This window comes from Ornithorhynchus anatinus, chromosome 19, assembly GCF_004115215.2.
Source record: "Ornithorhynchus anatinus isolate Pmale09 chromosome 19, mOrnAna1.pri.v4, whole genome shotgun sequence".
Taxonomy (NCBI): Eukaryota; Metazoa; Chordata; class Mammalia; order Monotremata; family Ornithorhynchidae; genus Ornithorhynchus; species Ornithorhynchus anatinus.
Genome location: NC_041746.1, coordinates 15,886,700 through 15,907,374, shown reverse-complemented (window position 1 = coordinate 15,907,374; position 20,675 = coordinate 15,886,700). Strand labels below are relative to the sequence as shown.

The window sequence follows — 20,675 nt, the reverse complement described above, 5'->3', positions numbered from 1 at the left end:
CCCCTGGCCCTCACCCATTGCCCCTTTTCGGCGTCCTCACACTCAGTCAGGTTCCTCCAGGTCAGGGTGGCGTTCTTCTCCTGCAGCCACGTGCCCTCGAGAGTGCAGAAGCGGTAAACCTGTCCGTGGGAGACTGAGAGACCAGAGCGGTGACGCGGCCATCCGGAGAGACCCGGAGGGGAAGGAGCGAGCCAAACACCACCTCCACGACGGATCCCCAGCCTCCCAGCCCCCCAAGCCTTTTCCAGGCAACCCGGGGTCCGAGCCATGAAGCCTGTGATCCCTCCCTGCAACCCTTCATCCCATCCCCGACAGCGGGGAGCGGCTCCGATGCTCCCACGGGGTTTTCAGAGGAGTCAGTGGTATTTATTGAGCGCTTACTACTACTAATAATAATAATTGTGGTATTTGTGAAGCGCTTACTGTGTGCCAGGCACTTGTACTAAGCGCTGGGGTGGATAAAAGCAAATCGGGTGGCACACAGTCCCTGTCCCACAAGGGGCTCACAGTCTTAATCCCCATTTGATAGATGAAGTAACTGAGGCAGAGAGAAGAGAAGGGACTTGCCCAAAGTCACAGAGCAGACGAGTGGCAGAGCCCGGATTGGAACCTATGACCTTCTGACTCCGAGGCCCGCGCTCGATCCACTCCACCATGCACTTGGCCAAGGTCACACAGCAGACAAGTGGCGGAGCTGGTATTAGAAGCCAGTTACTTCTGCCTCCCGGGCCCAGGCTTTAGCCGCTAAGCCGCGCTGCTTCTCCTTCCCCTCGAACACCGCTTCTTGGCCTGCCAGGAGCCAGCTCTTTCCATGGAACTCCTACCCTCCGCTCGTTTCCCACTTCCGGACCCTTAGTTGACAGAGACACCGGCACCCACCCAGCCCCCCAGCCTGCCAGCCCATCCTGGCAGAGGCGAGGGGCCGCACGGTGTAGTGGATAGAGACGGGGCCTGGGAGTCAGAAGGTCACGGGCACTAATCCCGGCTCCGCCTTTTGCCTGCTGCCTGGCCTTGGGCAAGTCGCTTCACTTCTCTGTGCCTCAGTTCCCTCATCTGTAAAATGGAGATTAAGGTTGTGAGCCCCACGCCGGACAGGGACTGTGTCCAACCTGATTTGCTGGAATCTGCCCCAGTGCTTAGAACAGTGCCTGGCACATAACAAACAGTAAGCACTTAACAAATACCACAGTAATTATTACTATGAGTGCACCCCAGGGCGGTTTCTAGGGGTTTGAGTCTGGGGTCCCGGGACTCGGTTTTCAGGGGGATTTTTACCCAAGAAGCCCAGACTCCTCTACCTCAGCCCGGATACACTTCTTGGGCTCCAAAGCTAACAGTCAGGCTGTAATCAGAATGAAAAATCAGGAACTCCTCATCCCTCTGCCCCACATCCCCCAGGGAGGGTTTCCTGCTCCTTCCTCATTAGGTCCCCACCTCTACTGTCCTCTCCCAAGCGCTTAGTTCAGTGCTCTGCACACCGTAAGTGCTCAGTAAATGTCACTGACCGACCGAGCTAGTGATGAAGCGGTGGTAGCCCCCCATCCCTCTCGGTTTGTAAGAGGCAGCCGCGGTGCCTTCAGGTCTCCGTTAGCGAGAAGAAGACAAATTAGCTTCCCTGTCACTAGCGCACAAGCCTCCTGGCTGCTCCGGGGGGACCTTTCAGGCCCCCAGCCCCTGGGCCGCCGCCGTGACAGAGCGTGTCTATGGTCTGGGCACGCAGTCCACGCTCTTCCAAGGCTCCGTGTCTCTCCCTCCGACCCCAGAGCCGGGGCGCCTGGGCCCATCGGCCTGCTTCTGCCCATACTGAGTCCCTCATTGAGCGGGCGGCCTTCCCAGACTCTCTCTCTGACCAATATCCCCCAGGAGGGACTGGGGACGCAGTGTGCGTGACCTCTGCCAGCAGCTGATCTCCCCGAGCTGATGGGGGTGGTGCTGGTGGGTCAGAAGGGTCTCTCCTCTTTAGAGGGACTCTCATGACTCCTCTGGTGCTCCCCGAAGCTCCCTCCACGGGGTCCTCTGGGCTGGAGAGCTGGGGAGCAGGAGGAGGCTGGGACTCAGGGGTGGATTTTGAGGAGGGAGGAGAACAGGGCGTAGTGGATAAACCACAGCCCGGGGAGTCAAAAGGCCATGGGTTCTAATCCCGGATCCACCACTTGTCTGCTGTGTGACCTTAGGCGAGTCACTTCACTGGGCCTCAGTTTCCTTATCTGTAAAATGGGGAATAAGACTGTGAACCTGATGCAGGACAAGGACTGTGTCCAACTCGATTTGCTTGTATCCAACCCAGCGCTTAGTACACTGCCTGGCACGGAGTGAATGCTTAACAAATACCGTTATTATTATTATTCTTATCTCCTCTAGAGATACTGCTGGGAAAGGTGGAAGAGTTGAAGAAGGGGCAGAAACAGGGAGGGATTGGGGAGGGGCAGGGGAGATTTTAGGGAGTTCACACTTGACAGTGTCAATTTTTTGAATCAAGAATCATCATTCAGAGCAAGGGCTGAGGGACGTGGAGGGACGGGGGTTTGAGGAGGGAGTTAAATATCTGGAATAACTGGCCCCTGCCTTAGGCCCCTGGCAACTGAGCTGGGTCTCCAGGGAGAATCACCTTCATAGAGTATTATCCAAAACTGGGCAGAGCCCGCAAAGTGGGAGGAGAGGAGACCGTGGGTAAACTGGCTAAATGGCTCTAGAGAGCATGATCTCCTCCCCTGTCCAGTTAGAGTTCGAGCCTCATGTGGCATAGGGAATGCATCCAACCTGAATATCTTGTATCTACCCCAGAACGTAGTACTGTGCTGGGCACATAGTAAGTGCTTCATAAAAACCGTAACTATTATTATTATTATGAGGAAGGACATCCCTCAGGCTCCCTCACGTAAAAAGTTCCAGGGATTAAAAATGTCAAGTTCTTCCTCCTTTCTTTGGGCCCTTACTATTCACCCCACCCTCAGCCCCATGGCACTCAATGTACATACACACAATTTATTTATATTAACATCTGTCTCCCCCTCTAGACTGGAAGCTTGTTATGGGCAGGGAACGTGTCTACCAACCCTGTCGGACTGTATTCTCCCAAGTGATTAATACAGTGCTCTGCACACAGTAAGAGCACCATAAATACCATTGATTGATTGATTGATTTCTGGCCCAAAGCCTCTGCCACTTCCTCTCATCTTGTCCTTGGCGGTCCCCAGTTTCCTTGGACTAACCCTTCAGAGTTATAGAGGTATTTAACATGTCCCAAATGGCTCACCTCCCCCCGGATACCTGCGCTGTCCTCCACAGGCTGTAGGAGAAGTAAAAATTGGATGGAAACAGAACTTAGTCCAGCAGGTAACTCAAACCCTCAAGCAGCACCCAACTCACTGGAAAAGATTTGCCAGCAGATACAAAACTCCCTCTGGAAACAAAACCGTCTATCTCTATACATATTTATGACCACATGTCCTCAGAAAATATTTATATTAGCGCTAATTTGCCTCGACTAGCTTGGGGCCCCTTTGGCTAGCACTGCAGGACCGGGCAGTGGGAAGGTGGATATGGTTCAGTTGGTGCATCAGACGTGGAGCCTGAGACAATCTCTCACCCGCTGGAGCTAAATGAGACCTGGGTGCTTGAATTCTCTGTCAATTATCCTTTATTAGCATTAAATATTAAAAGCCGGACTGCTTCCCAGCCATTCCTGTCCATTCCCGTAGTCCCCGGACACTAATCAGAGGCCAGAGGGAAAGGCCAGTGAAGAGCGCTGGTGTTGATAGCCTCGTTTATCTTAGTTGGGGATGAGCTAGTAAATCAAATGCGGTCCCGGGGTTGGCTAACCTCCCCCTCCCACAGAAAACAAAATACGATCTTGCATGCCAGGAGCCATAGGAATATTTCATTAGCTAGATCGCTTATGTTGGAAATAAAAACAAAATTAAACGCTTTCTCTCTTGGAAAAAAAATGGTCTCTATGTGTTACTCCAGCTGGACGTCAGAAACGGGCCGAGATTAGTCATGTCATTGTCCTTTAGGATGAATTACCAAGCCAGCATTTAATGCCGCAAATTACTGCGTGTCCGGTGAATCACTCCTCGCTGGGGCGGGGATGAGGGTGGGAGATGGGGATGGGAAAGGAGAGTGGGGACGGGAGGCAGAAGGAGGTGAGGAGGGAGGGAAGAGGGAGTTAACTATTTTAGGAAAGAGGGGAGGATTTGGATTGAGGATTAGCAGGAGCAGGTGGGTTGGAGTTTGGAGATGTGTGTTAGCCGGGTTAGCCAGAGCAGAGGGAAGCTAGCCAAGAGGGAGCCAATGCAAGTAGGACCTTGACAGCCGTGGTGAAAATCATTTGTTTTACATGCGAGGCGATGGGAGAGGACAAGGGCGTGGGAGGCTTTCTGGTGGGGAATGATGAGTAGCTGAGTGCAGGACAGACTGGAAAGGGGAAAGGTTGGCGGCAGAGAAAGCAGGGTTTGTGCTCTTACGGTGATTCTAGGGAAGGGGAGGAAGAAGAGGATCGGGGACATTTTGTTAAGGAAGAATCAAGCCTAAGGAGACTCCAGGTTGCAAGCCAGGGATCGAAGAGGACGATGATGTGTTCACCAGTAATCTGGACTCCAGTCTGTGCTGCACTCACCTGCTCATCACTTTTTTTTAATGGTATTTGTTAAGTGTTTACTATCTGCCACGTACTTTATTAAGGTCTGGGGTAAATACAAGCTAATCGGGTTGGACACAGTCCCTTTCCTACATAAGGTTCACAGTCTTGATCCCCATTTTACAGATGAGGTAACTGAGGCCCAGAGAAGTGAAGTGACTTTGCCCAAGGTCACACAGCAGTCAGTTGGTGGGGTCGGTATTAGAACCCAGGTCCCCTTGTCTCTGGGGCCCACGCTCTATCCATTCGGAAATGCTGCTTCTCAGGGAAAGTCACTTCACTTTTCTGTGCCTCAGTTCTCTCCTCTGTAAAATGGGGATCAAGGCTCTGAGCCCCAGTGGAGACAAGGACTGTCTCCAACCTGATTTGCCTGTATCTATCCCATTGCTTAGTACAGTACCTTGCACACAGTAAGTGCTTAACAAAGACCATTAAATGAAAACAACAACAACAAAAAAAAACCCTGGCCCCTCCGTCCCAGCGGGGCAAGGCTTCTGCTGCTGTTGCTGAGAGCCCAAATCCTAGTTCCACGATGAGCCCCAAGTCACCCCTCATTCTGTACATTAGCTGAAGCCAGAGGCAGGAAGACCCATTGAGGCTCCAGGCTCTCTCACTTGCCCCACAGGGGAAGGCCGCCCATTCGGTCCGGCGGCGAGCCAATGGAATCGGAAGAAGCCGCAGCTGCCGGGGTGGCCAGAGATGCGACCTCAGGGAGGGGAGGAGGCCGCCAGGCCGGAAATGACCCGAGCGACTGACAATTAGCCCGGCAGACCCCCAGAGCGACAGGCCCACGGAGCCCCCTCAGTGGGGAGGGATTGCAGAGCGGCCGTGCCAGGAAGAAGAGCGGACAGAACTGCAAAGGACAAGCTTAGGAACCCCAGGCTGCGGGCACGACAGGAGCAGAGCCGGGGAAAAGAAGCAGCGTGGTCTAGTGGCTAGAACCCGGGCCTGGGAGTCAGAAGGACCTGGGTTCTAATCCCGGCTCTGCCACTTGCCTGTTTCACTTCTCTGTGCCTCAGTTACTTCATCTGTAAAATGGGGATTGAGACTGTGATCTCCATGTAGGACAGGGACTATGTCCAATCCAATTTGCTTGTATCCGCCCTAGCTCTTAGTACAATGCCTGGCACACAGTAAGTGCTTAACAAATATCACAGTTAATTAATTAGTGGATAGAGAACGGGCCTGGGACTCAGAAGGACCTGGTTTCTAATCCTGAACCTGCCACTTGTCTGCTGTGTGACCTTAGGCAAGTCCCTTCACTTCTCTGGGCCTCAGTTCCTTCATCTAGAAAATGAGGATTAAGACTGTGAGCCCTATTTGGAACAGAGACTGCGTCCAACCTATATAGCTAGTATCTACCCCAGTGTTTAGAACATTGTTTGCCACATAGAAAGCACTTATCAAACACCATCATTATTAATATAATTATCTACATCGGAGATAGCAGCAGAGGTCCTGGGCTTTTCCTTTGCACTTCTCTCCTCCCTCCCTCCTGCCACCCTGAGGGTCTGCATGGCTAATTGCTAGTTACCCGGGTCATTTTTGGGGGGGGGGGAGGGGGTATTCGTTATGGGCTTACTATGTGCCAAGCACTGTTCTAAGCGCTGGAGTAGATACAGGGTAATCAGATTGTCCCAAGTGGGGCTCACACTTTATTTCAGACCTGCCCTGCACTTGCAGTATCTTCCGATTCCATTCGCTGGCCGGGTTGAGCGTGCCGCCTCTCGTTCAATCATTCGATCGAATTTACTGAGCACTTACTGGGTGCAGAGCACAGTACTAAGAGCTTGGGAAAGAACAATAAGCAGACTCATTCCCCGCCCACAATGAGCACTCCCCTCCAGGGTGTGGGAGAAAGCCTGGAACCTTAATGATCTTCTTGCCTCTGACATCCATCTCTCCCCCTATCCACCAGGTAGCAGGCCCTCGAGATGGAGACGCCTCAGGAAAATGGGAAAAGCCAGGGTGCCTGGAGGAGAGGGGAGAGGAGAGGGGCAGACGCCCCTCTTCCCCATCCCACCCTGATCTCCCGGCGAATCCCTTAAGGGTGGGGATGCAGGACGGGAGGAATGGTTTATAAGCAGTTATTCGAGTTGCCTCTTTAAAGTGTGGATGAATCCTCTGCCCTCTTGAGGGCAACGAGCTAGCCGTCGGGCCGGGGAGGACCACAGGTTTGCAATTTGGGAAGTCCGGCCAAGCCAGGAGAGAGTCCCGAGCCTCGGGGCAGGGCTGTGAAAGCCGAAGCCCAGGTCCAGGGGAAGAGGGATGGGGTGGGCGGCTAGGAACACCCCCGGGGAACCAAAACTCCCGGAGAAGGAAACTGCATACAGAGACAAGGACAGACAGCGACGGAGGCCCAGGGAGCCGTTCTCTTACCCCTGCTTGCCCAGGGCAGATACCAGGGGCAGGTAACATTGACAAAGGTCCCCGGGACTCCATCTGGCCAACAGGCGTAGTCGTCAAACGTTCGGTTGCAAACGGTGACTCCTGGGGAGAGAGGAGGAGAAGACGAGTCAGGCTGGGGGAGTTGGGCAGGGGGGGTCCCCCGTCTCTCCCTCCTCCGAGGAGTCTGTGGGGCAGGGGGCACAATGCCTAGAGTTCTGAGCTCTAAGCTGGAACCACAGATGAGCCACTGAACAAGCAGTTCCCACTTGTCCTTTGCTCCCAAGGGATCGGGGGCTGATTCATACCCTCGCTAGAGAATTCTAGAAGACCAAAGGAAATGTTCACAAAGGTTTTCCTGCTCCTTCGAAAGCTTCCAAAGCCCCACCTCCTCCAAGAAGCGAAACACTCCCTGGCTCCACTCACCCCAGCTCTCCAAAGGACTCATCATCAATGGCATTTATTGAGTGCTTCCTGTGAGCAGAGCACTGTACTGAGCGCTTGGGAGAGTAATAATAAGAATAATTGTGGTATTTGTTAAGCGCTTACTATGTGCCAGGGACTGTTCTAAGCGCTGAGGTCCCTGTCTCACATAGTCTTAATCCCCATTTTACCGATGAGGGAAATGAGGCACAGAGAGGTTAAGTTATTTGCCAAGCTCACACAGCAGACAAGTGGTGGATCCAGGATTAGAACCCAAGTCTTTCTGACTCCCAGGCCCTTGCTCCACCCACTAGGACATGCTGCTTCCTTTTCTCCCGTTGTTCCCCTCAGTAACTCCTCCTTTTTCTCCTTCTTTTCCTTCTCAAGGTGCGATAGACCGTCTCTGTCTGTCGGACCCCTCCCTCTATAGCCTCTTCCACTCCGGTGGGAGAGTTGGCAGTCACAGCCCGGCTCCAGGACACCCCGCCCTCCCATCCCAGCCTGCCCACATGTCCAAGTTTTGGCTCCAGATCCAAGAAGCAGAGAGGCCCGGCCCAGCCTGGGCCCCGTTCTGCACGGCCAACAGAGGGATGGGGGCAAACGGCCCCCGTCACTATCGGCAGAGAACATCGCCCTTGATGGAAGCCACCCGGTCATCGCCCTTGATGGAAGCCACCCGGTTGAGGCCACGACATTGGGAGTGGGGATGGGCCGGGACCGGAATGGGAGCCGGGGCCGGAGCCAGGGTCGGAGCGGGGGCCGGAGTCAGAGCCGGAGCAGAGGCCTGGCCGGGATGCCTTCAGCCTCTAACCCAGCACTGCACAAATGCCTGCACGGCTTACAGATCCGGCCTCTCCAAGGGCCGCTCCGTAGGCCACAGGGACAACCCAGATGCCAGCTTGGGACCATTGAGAGTTGGCTGAGGAAAGGGGAGAAAGGGAGGAGGAGTCAGGTGGAGGCACCAACTGAATCAAATGGTTTTTGAATGTTTACTGGGTGCAGAGCACTGTACTGAGCACTTGGGAGGAGAGTAGAATACAACAGAGTGGGTAGGCACGTTCCCTACTCACGATAAGCTAACAGACTAGAGGTTGAGCTTACAATTTAGAGATCTATGGCCTACAACTCCTTGGGTGGAAGGCAATGATGTGGGGGGGAGGGTGTCCTCCACCTCCCCAGGATTGCTACCGTGGGTAGGGGAGGGGGGAGAAGCTAGGGGCTAAGCTTCCTGCCCTCAGCCTTCTGAACAAGGACAGCAGCCAGAGCCCTCGGTCTCAGATGGGGATCTGAAGTGGAGTCAGATCCGAGTCTGGCAGTCGAGAGACGTGGGTTCTAATCTGACCCCTTCTGGGACCATAATAATAATAATTACGGTATTTGTTAAGTGCTTACTATGTGCCAGGCACTGTACTAAGAAGCGGATACAATTAAATTGGGTTGGACACGGGCCCTGTCCCACGTGGGGCTCACAGTCTCAATCCCTATTTTCCAGATGAGGTAACTGAGGTACGGAGGAGTAAAGTGACTTGCCCCAGATCACACAGCTGACAAGTGGCAGAGCTAGGATTAGAACCCACGGCCTTCTGACTGCCAGGCCCGTGCTCTATCCACCAGGCCACGCTGCTTCTCATGATTATGAGCCCACTGACCTGCGGCCGGTGAAGGCGTCTCCCACAGGAGCCTCAGACACTGCTGCCGGTATTCCCTCCACTTGTGCAGCGTCGCGGACAGGGACACTGGCGGCCCCTGGGAAAAGAGCGGACGAGGTCCCGTGATCACCGAGAGCACAACAGGTCACTTGACGCCCCCACTGCCCACTGGCCCCGCTCCCCTCCACCCAGTCACCAACGTCCTCTCGGAACTGGGAGTTGATGCAAGCTAGTTGTGGGCAGGGAATGTATCTGTTTGTTGTTATAGTGTACTCTCCCAAGTGCTTAGTACAGTGCTTTGCACACAGGAAATGCTCAATAAATACGATCCAATAAATGAATGAATGATTCAGGTAGATGCTGTGGCCTCTCTCCTCCTTTCTCCCTGCTCCTCTCCCCTTCCTCTCCTTTCTCCCTCTCTACGGCTCTGCCCAAGGGGATCAGAAACCTAGAGTGCCACCCCAATGTCTGCTGGAACCTGTCCCAATCCCAGCCAGTCAATCGTATTTATTGAGCGCTTCCTACGTGCAGAGCACTGTACTGAGTGCTTGGGAGACTACAAAATCACAATATCACGGACACATTCCCTGCTCACAACGAGCTTACAGACTAGAGGGAGAGACAGACATTAATACAAATAAAGTTACAACTATGTACTTTAGTGCTGCGGGGCTGAAAGAGGGCTGAATAAAGGGAGTACTCCCATTTGAGCACTGGTATAATAATAATAACCATGATAATAATCATAATAGTATTTGTAAAGTGCTTCCTATATGCCAAGCACCGTACAAAGTGCTGGGGCAGACACAAGCTAATCAGGTTGGACACAGTCCCTGTCCCACATGAAGCTCACGGACTAAGTAGGAGGGAGAACAGGTATCGAATTCCCATTTTGCAGATGAGGGAATTGAGGGACAGAGAAGTGTAGTGACTTGTCCGGAGTCATAATGCAGACAAATGTCAGAGTTGAGATTAGAACCCAAGTCCTCAGGCTCGTGGTCCTCTCACTAGGCAACACTTCTTCCCAGCAGTAACAGTGTCAGCATTTAACAACTGCCCACTTGGTGCTGAGGGATGGGCACAGACGGTGGGTTCCCATGCCAACGACTGGTGACACCGGGACCCCTGGGCCGGACCCCTCCGAGATGCTCCCCGCCAACTCCCACATTTCCTAGACTACCAGCTTGGAACTCTTTCGTGGAGGCGGGGAGTCGGTCTCCATGACCCCTGCAGGCTTTCTGATCTCAGGTTTCCAAGTCACTCATACCCAGTGTGCAGCACAGGGAGAGTAACCCTTTGCCACCCACCCCTACCTCTCCCTGGGGCTCTGAGTACATATCTTGCTAGCTTTAACCACTTCCCTCCTCCGTGAGATGGCTTGGAGCGGGAGTCGGATAAGTCAGTCAATCAATCATATTTATTGAGTGCTTACTGTGTGCAGGGCACTGTACTAAGCACCTTGGGAGAGCGCGCTGTAACAATACAACAGGCCCATTTCCTGACCACAAGGAACTCAGAGTCTAGAGGTGGGTACCGACATTAAAATAAAGAAAATGAGAGATGTGTACATAAGTGTGATGGGGCTGGGAGGGGGGATAAATAAAGGGAGCAAGTCAGGGGGATGCAGAAGGGAGTGGGAGAAGAGGGATTAATCAGGGAAGCCTTCTTGGAGGAGATATACCTGCAATAAGGCTTTGAGGAGGGGAGAGTAATTGTCAGAGTTCTTTGTGGGCAGGGAATGTGTCTTTACTGCAGCGCTCTGCACACAGTCAGCGCTCAATAAATACGATTGAATGAACGAATGGATAAAAAACCAAGTCGCACTCAGAGCCAAGTTTCCTTAGCTCAGGCCATAGGTCCCGAGCCTCTCCCCGCCACTTCTCACCTCCGAGGGGCAGAGACCCTCTCCCTCCATCCCCCTCTCTACATCCTTTCTAACTAGCTACTGCTGCCCAAGGAAGAGGCCTTGTCCCTGGGCCTTGGCCAACCTCTCCACAGGGGAAGAGCTATTCTTGGCCGGCCCTCTCAGGACTGAGGGCTTGAGTCAGATCATTTAAAAATCGATACCTGACTCATTTTAGTGGGGATAAGGACTTCTCTACCCATGAAAAGCCCCGCGGCAGAGGAGGGCCCTCGGCCCCAGGACAAGAGGCCCCTTCCCCTCCCAACCTCCTGCGCTTTCCCACCATTCCCAGTGCCAGACCCCAGGTTCAGACATCGCTCCCGCAGGCAGACGGGAGAGGGCATAGAGCAAGGTCACAGACGGGAAGGGTGCAGCTCGTCGTGGGGCAGGGAACGTGTCTAACGGCTCTGTAATATTGTACTCTCCCAGACACTTAGCACAGTGCTCTGCACACAGGAAACACTCAGTAAATACAATTGATTGATTGGAGAGGGGAGAACTCTCAATGATGCCCGGGGGACTGCCCCAGAGGCTGAGGCAAACCGGAAGAAGCCACTCGGACCGAACCCCTCTGACATCAGACTGGAACCCAGGGTGAAGAAACGAGGGGATTGAAGGCAACGGGGAAAATGTAGAGAGAAGAAGGGAAGCAGTGGGGTGGATATGCAGGGGGAAAGCACCAGGATAAATATAATAATAAAAAATAATAATAAGTATGGCATTTGTTAAGCTCTTATTATGCACCAGTCACGGTACTAAGGGCTGGATCGGATACAAGCAAATTAGGTTAGACACAGTCCTTGTCCCTCGTGGGGCTCACAGTCTCGATCCCCATTTTCCAGATGAGGTAACTGAGAGCCAGAGAAGCGAAGTGACTTCCCCATGATCACACTGCAGGCAAGATCTGGGATTAGAACCCATGACCTTCTGGCTCCCAGGCCTGTGATCTATTCATTATGTCATGCTGCTATGGACGCAAGTGGTGTGGGGCTGGGAGGGAGAATGAATAAAGGGAACAAGTCAGGGTGATGCAGAAGGGAGTGGGAGAAAAGGAAAAGAGGGTTTAGTCAGGGAAGGCCTCTTGGAGAAGATGTGTCTTTAATAAGCCCGATGTGGGCAAGGATCGTCTCTCTTTATTGCTGTATTGTACTTTCCAAGCACTTAGTACAGTGCTCTGCACACAGTAAGCGCTCAATGAATACGAATGAATTGAAATAAGGCTTTAAAGGCCTTCCCAGGCTAAACAATTCTGTCTCCTCTGGCCTTTCCCCGTAGGACCGATCTCCAGCCTCTCTGACAAAGTGTCCTCAGCCCTGGCTCTCAGGCTGAGGTCTGATTGTCTGCCTCCCCCAGGAGAAGTGAGCCCCAGACCCCGGGCGGCCCAGGCCGATCTCCACGGGGCCGGAGCGGAAGTGACATGGCGGGACCCCGAGGCTCCCCGGTGCCAGGGCACAGACCCAGCAGGCAGAGATGATGGATGAAGCCCAACTGGGCAGCGACAGAGCCCGGGGGAGGGCAAATGAGAGCGGGCATTTTACTAGTTTTCGCCTCCTCCTCTCTGTCGGGCCCAGCACTGGGCCCAGGGGGGCCGGTTTCCCGGAGGAAAGGGTTGACGGTTATGAGGTCAGGGACGTAACTTCATTAGGCCGAGGCTGCACCGATCACTGCCAGGAGCCCGCTCTTGCCCGGTGACTCACGGGGGCCGTGGACTTGGGCTGCCATCAGTGGCAAGAGGCGGAGGGGCTCTGTGGGGGGGGGACTAGCGGGGGCACGTAGGGGTCACGACTCTGCGCGTGCGTGTGGGCACGCGTGTATGATTGCGGGCGCTCCTGTGAGCTCGCAGGAACGCTGCCAAAGTCAAATCCAGACGTGAGCAATAGAGGTATTGGCGCTGGGCTGGGGGTCGGGCGAGGGGCTTCTTACAAGAGACCGACTGGCAACATCTCTGACCTCTGGGCAACCGCAGCCAACACCCTTCCTCATTTGGTGGGAAGCCAGGGCTGCCTCAGTTGTTGGATTTTCAGTCTCTTAGGATCGTAATGAGCTTCCCCAGCCCCTCTCTGACCTCCATGGTCCTCCTCGGGAGACAAGCAAACAGATGACATGGCTGAAACCAAATCTCTGCCATCCCACTCCTCCCAAACCTCGGGTGGTTGCCCACCCACCACCCTATCAAATGGAAATCTTTATCGTTGGCATTAAGGCGCTCAATCACTTCATCTCCTCTTACCTTTCCCCACTGCTCCCCTGCTACAACCCAACTCACACTCTTCGCTCCACGAATTCCAACCTATTCACTGAACCTCGATCTCGTCGGTCTCGCCACCGGCCCCTTGCCCCCATCCCTCTGGGGTGGAACTCCCTCCCCCTTCCTAACCAATAGACCCCCACTCTACCGCTGCCAAAGCTCTCCTAAAATCACTTCTCCTCCAAGAGGCCTTCCCTGACTAAGCCCTCATTTCCCCACCCTACCTGCCCTCCTTTCGGTGTTGTCTATGCACTTGGCTCTGGACACCCTATGCTTTTCGATAGCCCACCCCAAACTCAGAGTACTTATATAGTTTTTTTATGGTATTTATTAAGCACTTACTATGTTCCAGGCACTGGACTAAGCACTGGGGTAGATACAAGATTATCAGGCTGGATGCAGCCCATGTCCCACATGGGGCTCATCGTCTAAATCTCCATTTTACAGATGAGGTAACTGTGGCACCGAGAAGTTAAATGACTTGCCCAAGGTCACACAGCAGACAAGCGGCAGAGCCAAGATTAGAACCCAGGTCCTTCTGACTCCTAGGCCCGTGCTCTATCCAATACTCTAGGCTGCTTCTCTAATACGCCATGCTGCTTACCGTGTGCAGAGCACTGTACTAACTGCTTGGGAGAGTACAGTATAGCAATATAACAGACGCATTAGAACTCAGGTCCTTCTGACTCCCGGCCTCTAGCCACTTCTCATCTATCTCTAGCCTTACACTCTGCATTTCCTCTATCTGTGACATTAGAATGTTGATCTCCTTCTGCAGACTGTAAGCTCCTTTGGGCAGGGAATAATAATAATGATGGTATTTATTGAGCGCTTACTATGTGCCAAGCACCGTTCTAAGCACTGGAATGTGTCTACCAGCGCCACTGTATTGTTCTCTGGCATGCGCTTAGTACAGTGCACTGCACACAGAAAGAGCTCAATAAATACCATTGATTGACTGGTGGATTAGGCTCAGTAGGTCCCGATTAAAGTCCTGACAGTCAGCGAGACCCAGTCAGGACCCCACTCCCTGGATGAATAGCAGGGCAGTGTGGCCTAATGGAAAAAGAACGGGAGTAGGAGTCAGACCTGTGTTCTAGCCTTAGCTCTACAGCATTTTTTGTTTTAGTGGTACTTGTTCAGTGCTTACTTTGTGCCAAGCACTGTACTAAGCACAGGGGCAGATACAAGCTAATTAGGATGGACACAATCCCCGTCCATATGCAGCTAAGTAGGAATCCCCGTTTTACAGACGAGGAAACTGAAGCATGTGGGAGTAAAGTGACTTGCCTACGGTCACCCAGCAGACAAGTGGCAGAGTCAGGATTAGAACCCAGGTCCTCCGACTCTTAGGCCTGTGCCCTTTCTACTAGGCCGTTCTGCTTCCCTGTATGACCTTGGGCAAGTCAGTTAAGTTCTCTGTGCCTCAGTTTCCTCATCTGTAAAACGGGAACAAGATGCCTATTCTCCCTCCCTCTTTGACAGTGATCCTCATGTACAACAGGGACCATGAACCTTCTACACCCTCCTTTCCTCTTCTCCCTTTCCCTTCTGCATCTTCCTGACTTTCTCCCTTTATTCATCCCCTCCTCCAAGCCGCACAGCTTTTAGGTGCATAACTATCATTTGTTTATATTAACTGTAAGCTCGTTGTGGGCGGGGAATGTGTCTGTTATATTGTAACGCTTAGTAGAGTGCTTGGCACAGACTAAGTGCTCAATAAATGCAGTCGATTGTTATGAATGAGCTGATTATCTTGTATCTACCCCAGTGCTTAGCATAGGGCTTGGCATATGGTAAGCTTGTAATACAATCATCATCGAGCCATTCCTTCCTCCAATCCATTAGCTCCCCAAAACTTTGCCCAAGCCCATCCCACTCGGGGAAGAATATGTTCCAGAAAGGCTGAGGGAGAGTCACTGAGCTGGAAGTACAGGGTCTCGTGAGCTTGGTGCACCCCTCCCCTTGTCATTCATTCATTCATTCAATTTTATTAATTGAGCCCTTACTGTGGGAGAGTACACTATAACAATAAACAGACACATTCCATGCCCACAGCCCAGTTACAGCCCAGTCCAGTCCCCAAGACACCATCTAGGAGAGAAGGCAGACCAGGAGCTAAAGTGGGAGGGGAGGAACTCAAACAATCAGTCACTCAATGGTATTTACCGAGCACCTATTATGTGCAGAGCACTGTACTAAGAGCTTGGGAGAGTACAATGGAACACAGTTGGTAGACATATCCTCTGTCCACCAGGAGCTAATAGTCTAGAGGGGGAGACAAGGCAAAACAAATTACGGATATGTACGTAAGTGCTGTGGGGCTGAGGGTGGGGGTGAATATCAAGTGCTTAAAGGGTACAGATCCAAGTAAAGAGGTGAATTCAAGTGCACAGGTGACATAGAGGGGGAGAGGGAATAGGGGAGATGAGGGTTTAGTCGGGGAAGGCCTCTGGGAGGAGATGTGCTTTTCAAAGACTTTGAAGGTGGGGAGAGTGGAGGTCTGTTGAATTTGAAGGAGGGAGTTCCAGACCAGAGGGAGGAAGTGGGCAAGCTGACTGCGAGATAGATGAGATTAAGGTACAGTGAGCAAGTTGGCGTTGGAGGAGCGAGACGTGTGGGCCGAATGACAGTAGAAAATCAGCAAGGAGAGATAGGAGGGGGCGAGCCGACTGAGCACTTTAAAGCCGATGGTAAGGCGTTTCTGTCTGATGCGGAGGAGGATGGGTTACCACTGGAGGTTTTTGAGGAGAGGGAGACGTGAAGTGAATGTTTTTTGGGAAAAACAATCCAGTCAGCAGAGTGATGTAAGGACTGTAGTGGGGAGAGACAGGAGGCAGGGAGGTCAGTGAGAAGGCTGATGGATTATAGGATAAGTACTTGGAATCAGCTAGTAGCAGTTCAGATTGGGAGAAAAGGGTGGATTTTAGTGACGTTGTGAAGGTTGAAACCGACAGGATTTGGTGACAGATTGAATACGTGGGTTGAATGAGAGAGATGAGCTTCTAATCCTAAAACTTGTGAGATCGGGAGGATCGTGGTATTGTCTACAGTGATGGGAAAGTCTTGGGGAGGACAGGGTTTGGGTGGGAAGATAAGGAGTTCTGTTTTAGATCTGTTAAGTTGGAGGTGTCGGCAGGACATCTAAATGGAGATGTCATAAAGGCAGGAGGAATTGTGAAGGAGAGTGGTCAGGGTGGAGACATAGGCTTGGGAATTATCTGCATAGAGATGGTTGCTGAAGCTGAAGGAGCGAATTCACTCGTTCAGTTGTATTTATTGAGTACTTACTGTATTCAAAACACTGTGCTTGGGTATAGATGGAGAATAGAAGGGGCCCCAAAACTGAGTCTTGAGGGACCTCCACGGTTAGAGGGTGGGATGCAGAGGAGGAACCGGCAAGAAAGAGCAGCCAGAGAGATAAGAGGAGAGCCGGGAGAGGACAGTGTTCGGAAAGCCAAGGTCGGATGATGTTTCCAGGACAAGGGGGTGGTCCACAGTGGCAGAGGCAGCCTAGAGATAGAGGAGGATTAGGATGGAGTAGAGGCCGTTGGATTTGGCAGGAAGATCACTGGTGACCTTTGAGAGGGAAGTTTCCGTGGATTGAAGGGGGCAGAAGCCAGACTGGAAAGGGTCAAAGAGAGAATTTGAGGAGAGGAAGTGGTAGGAGCAGGTACAGAAGTGGATTGTGCTCCTGCCGCTGTTGCGACCTCCACTGCCAGCTCTGGATAGATACCATGACTGACTAACTTAGAATGAAAAGGTTGGAAGCATGGAGACAAGTGAGGAGGTTCATTAGTAGTATAGTCCAGAGGCAAAGAAAGTTTGTTGCAAGATGATTGCCATAATGTTGGGGTGTGGTGGGGGGAGTGAACCACCCAAATCAAAACACTGGGGATTCAAGGATGCTCTAGGGCCCAATCTGCCCCCCTAGGGGAGTTAAGGGGACCACTAGAGTCAACGATACTCTACCTCTCCCACTCCTCTCCCGTAACGCGTTTCCTTTTTTACCTGTGCTGTGGTTACTTCTGAGCTAAAAATAGCCCAGGAGTATCAAGGGGGAGGGGGTGAACTCTGGTTTGGGGTGAGGGCACCCAGCTTCCCCTGGCCCTGGATGAAGACCACAGGATGTACCAGAAGGAGCACTAATTAGGTTGGGGTTTTAGTCCCCCCCTCCTCCCTGGCCTGCAGTATGATTTGGGCAAGTCCCTTGGTCTATAATAATAATAATACTGGTACGGTATTTGTCAAGCGCTAACTTTATGTCAAACCTATGCTAATAGTTGGCTGAGGTGGATACAAAAAGACAATCAGGTCAGGCAGATGTCATTGTCCCACACGGAGCTCACAGTCTAAGGCTGGGCAGGGAATGCGTCTGTTTATTGTTGCGGCATACTCTCCCAAACGCTTAGTACAGTGCTCTGACCACAGTAAGCATTTAATAAATACGACTGAACAAGGGGGAAGAAGAACAGCTATTTCATCTCCATTTTATGGATGAGGAAACTGAGGCACAGAACGGTGATTCTGCCAAGGTCCCACAGATGCCAGGGGGTGGAGCTGGGATTAGCCAGGTCTCCTATCTCCCAGTTCTGTGCTTTTTCCACTCGGACTTTTCTCTGAGTCTGTTTCCCCCTCTAAAGAACATGGAGACATATTTATCATTCTTAATCGATAGCATTTATTTCACACCTATGTGCGTAGAGCGCTATGCAAAACACTCAGAAGAGCCCGGTAGAATTAGCGAACGTGATCCCTGCCCACAAAGAGCTTACCCTCTAGCTGAGGGAGAAAGATAAATGACAGAAGAAATGAGGAGTTAACAAACGATAAGTTACGTGCTTAGGTGTCACAGAGGAGCTGAAGAGGCAGTTGGCAAGTGTGGAGGGTAGACGTGGGGAGGTGAGAGATTAATAGGGGAAGCTGGACAAGCCAAATCACTGAAATAAAAGTATTTGGGGAAATTAAAACACCACAGAAGCTATGTTTCTCCCTGCTGATGGGGATGGGAACAGTAGAGAAGGCTCTCTGACCAGGAGAGGGGAGCTCTCTGAAATTTCAAAGATGCAACTTGAAAGAAGATAATCACTGTGGCGTTTAAGTGCTTACTCTGTGCCAAGCACTGAACTAAGCCCTGGGGTGGATACGGGCAAATCGGGTTGGAGACAATCCCTGCCCCACGTCGGGCTCCCAGTCTCAATCCCCGTTTTATAGATGAGGTAACTGAGGCCCCGAGAAGTGAAGTGACTTACCCAAGGCCACACGACAGACAAATGGCAGAGCCGGGGGTGAGAACCCATGACCTTCTGACTTCCAGCCCGTGCTCTGTCCACTCTTGAAAGAGGACAGAAGCTGAGAGAAAGTTCCCTCCCTCGTTCCACACTGATCCGGGCTCCAGGGTTTTGGAACCAGAGAAGCAGCATGGTTTAGCAGCCCGGGTTTGGGAGCCAGAGGACATGGGTTCTAATTCTGCTTTGCCCCTTGTCAGCTGTGTGACGATCTTGGGCGAGTCACTTCACTTCTCTGTGCCTCAGTTAGCTCATCTGTCAAATGGGGATTGAGACTGGGAGCCTCACCTGGGACAACGTGATTACCTTAGAACTACCCCGGCGCTTCCCTCAGTGGAGGTCACCGGTAGGCAGCACATATATATATATACGCATTTTATATATATATATTTGTCATTTTATTTATTTATACTGATGCCTGTTTACTTGCACTGATGTCTTGATACCTGGTTACTTGCATTGATGTCTACCTCCCCTCCTCTAGACTGTGAGCTGGTTGCGGGCGGGGACCGTCTCTCTTTATTGCTGTATTGGACTTTCCCAAGCGCTTAGTACGGTGCTCTGCACACAATAAGTGCTCAATAAATATGATTGAATGAATGAATGAGGGATGACGAGACACCTGGGAGAGGGTGGAGGGAAGGGGCTCAGCTCGGAGGTCCGGAGAGAGAGGGGATCGGGGGGGGGCTGGGGCGAGGCAAGGAAGGAGAAGAGACTGACGGGCCTAGTGGCCCCCCCGATCCGGGCCAGAGAGAGAATGAGGGAGTCGCCCCTCAAAGCCAACACGCCCCTGGGGGCCTGGAGAGCCTGGAGCCCTGGGAGGGGAGATGGCGGGACCAAGGATCTGCCCCAGAGCGAAGGAGAAGAGGACCCACCGGCTGGGATGGCGCACACCCCCTTCCCGCCCCAACCGGACCCCAGGGTTCTCTGTCTTTCCCCTCCTGCCCCTACAATAATAAGAAGAAGAAAGGCATTCGTTAAGCGTTCACTCTGTGCCAGGCACCGTACTACGCCCCTCTTTCCCACCCCCTGACACTTCTCTGCCCCTTCCCGCCTCCTGCTCCTTCTTCAGTGCCCCGTCCCCTCTCCCCTCACCCCCTCCTGCCCCACTAATAATAGTAATAGCATTCGTTAAGCACTTACAATGTGGGAGGTGCTGTAGGGCGCCCCTCTTCCCTACCCACTGACACGTTTCTGCCCCTTTCCCTCTCCCGCCCCTTCTTCCGTGCCCCTGTCCCCCTCTCCCCTCCCCTCCATCCTGCCCCTATAACGATAATGGTGATATTTATGGCATTTAAGCGCTTTCCATGTGCCGGGCACTGTAGTACGCTCCCCTTCCCTACTCCCCGACAGGTTCCCGCCCCTTCTTCCACGCCCCTGCCCCCCTCTCCCGTCCAGCCCATCCCGCCCCTCCGGGGGTCCCGGCCCCGGACCACTCACCTGGGATCTGGGTCCGGCCCTGCCCAGGGTCCCGAGGAGGAGCAGGAGGAGGAGGAGGAGGAGGAAGAGGAGGGGCTGCGGGGGCAGGGGCATGGCCGAGCCGGTCAGGACGGGAGGGCGATCCCGGGAGCCATATACGCTCACCACCTGCGGAGCCGCTCGCCCGGGACCGCAGAGCCACAGCCCAGACCAGCGCAGCACAGCCCAGTTCAGCCCAGCACAGCCCAGACCAGCCCAGTCCAGCCCAGCCCAGTTCAGCCCAGCTCAGCCCAGTCCAGCCCAGCCCAGCCCAGCCCAGCTCAGCCCAGACCAGCACAGCCCAGACCGGCGCAGCACAGCCCAGCACAGCCCAGACCAGCCCAGCCCAGTTCAGCCCAGCTCAGCCCAGTCCAGCCCAGCCCAGCCCAGCCCAGCTCAGCCCAGACCAGCACAGCCCAGCACAGCCCAGTTCAGCCCAGCGCAGCCCAGTTTAGCTCAGCCCGGCACAGTCCAAGCACTGTCCAGCCCAGCCCAGCTCAGTTTAGCCCAGTCCATCCCAGCGGCGGGGGCGGGGCCTGGGGGCGGGCCTGGGGGCGGGCCCGGGGGCTCCCCCGCCTCTCCCCCTCCCCCCCCCCGAGGACCCCTCCTCCCCTGCCCCTCGGCTCAGCCCTCGCCCACTTCACCCAGGCAGGTGCCCCAACTCGGCAGTGGGAGCCGGGCC

The 20,675-nt window shown here is 53.3% G+C and overlaps 1 protein-coding gene across 1 annotated transcript in view; it reads right to left on the bottom strand.

The window, feature by feature from the left end:
• The window catches only part of GLP1R (glucagon like peptide 1 receptor), a 41,881-nt gene extending 21,813 nt beyond the window's left edge, over positions 1–20,068 (bottom strand). Inside the window, exons 1-5 of the mRNA XM_039914860.1 lie at positions 19,976–20,068; positions 9,097–9,193; positions 7,333–7,347; positions 7,019–7,129; positions 15–133 (exon numbers count right to left, since the gene is read on the bottom strand). Coding sequence (XP_039770794.1) covers positions 15–133; positions 7,019–7,129; positions 7,333–7,347; positions 9,097–9,193; positions 19,976–20,068 — 435 coding nt within the window. The remainder of the gene's footprint in view (positions 1–14; positions 134–7,018; positions 7,130–7,332; positions 7,348–9,096; positions 9,194–19,975) is intronic.
• Positions 20,069–20,675: the final 607 nt, after the last annotated feature.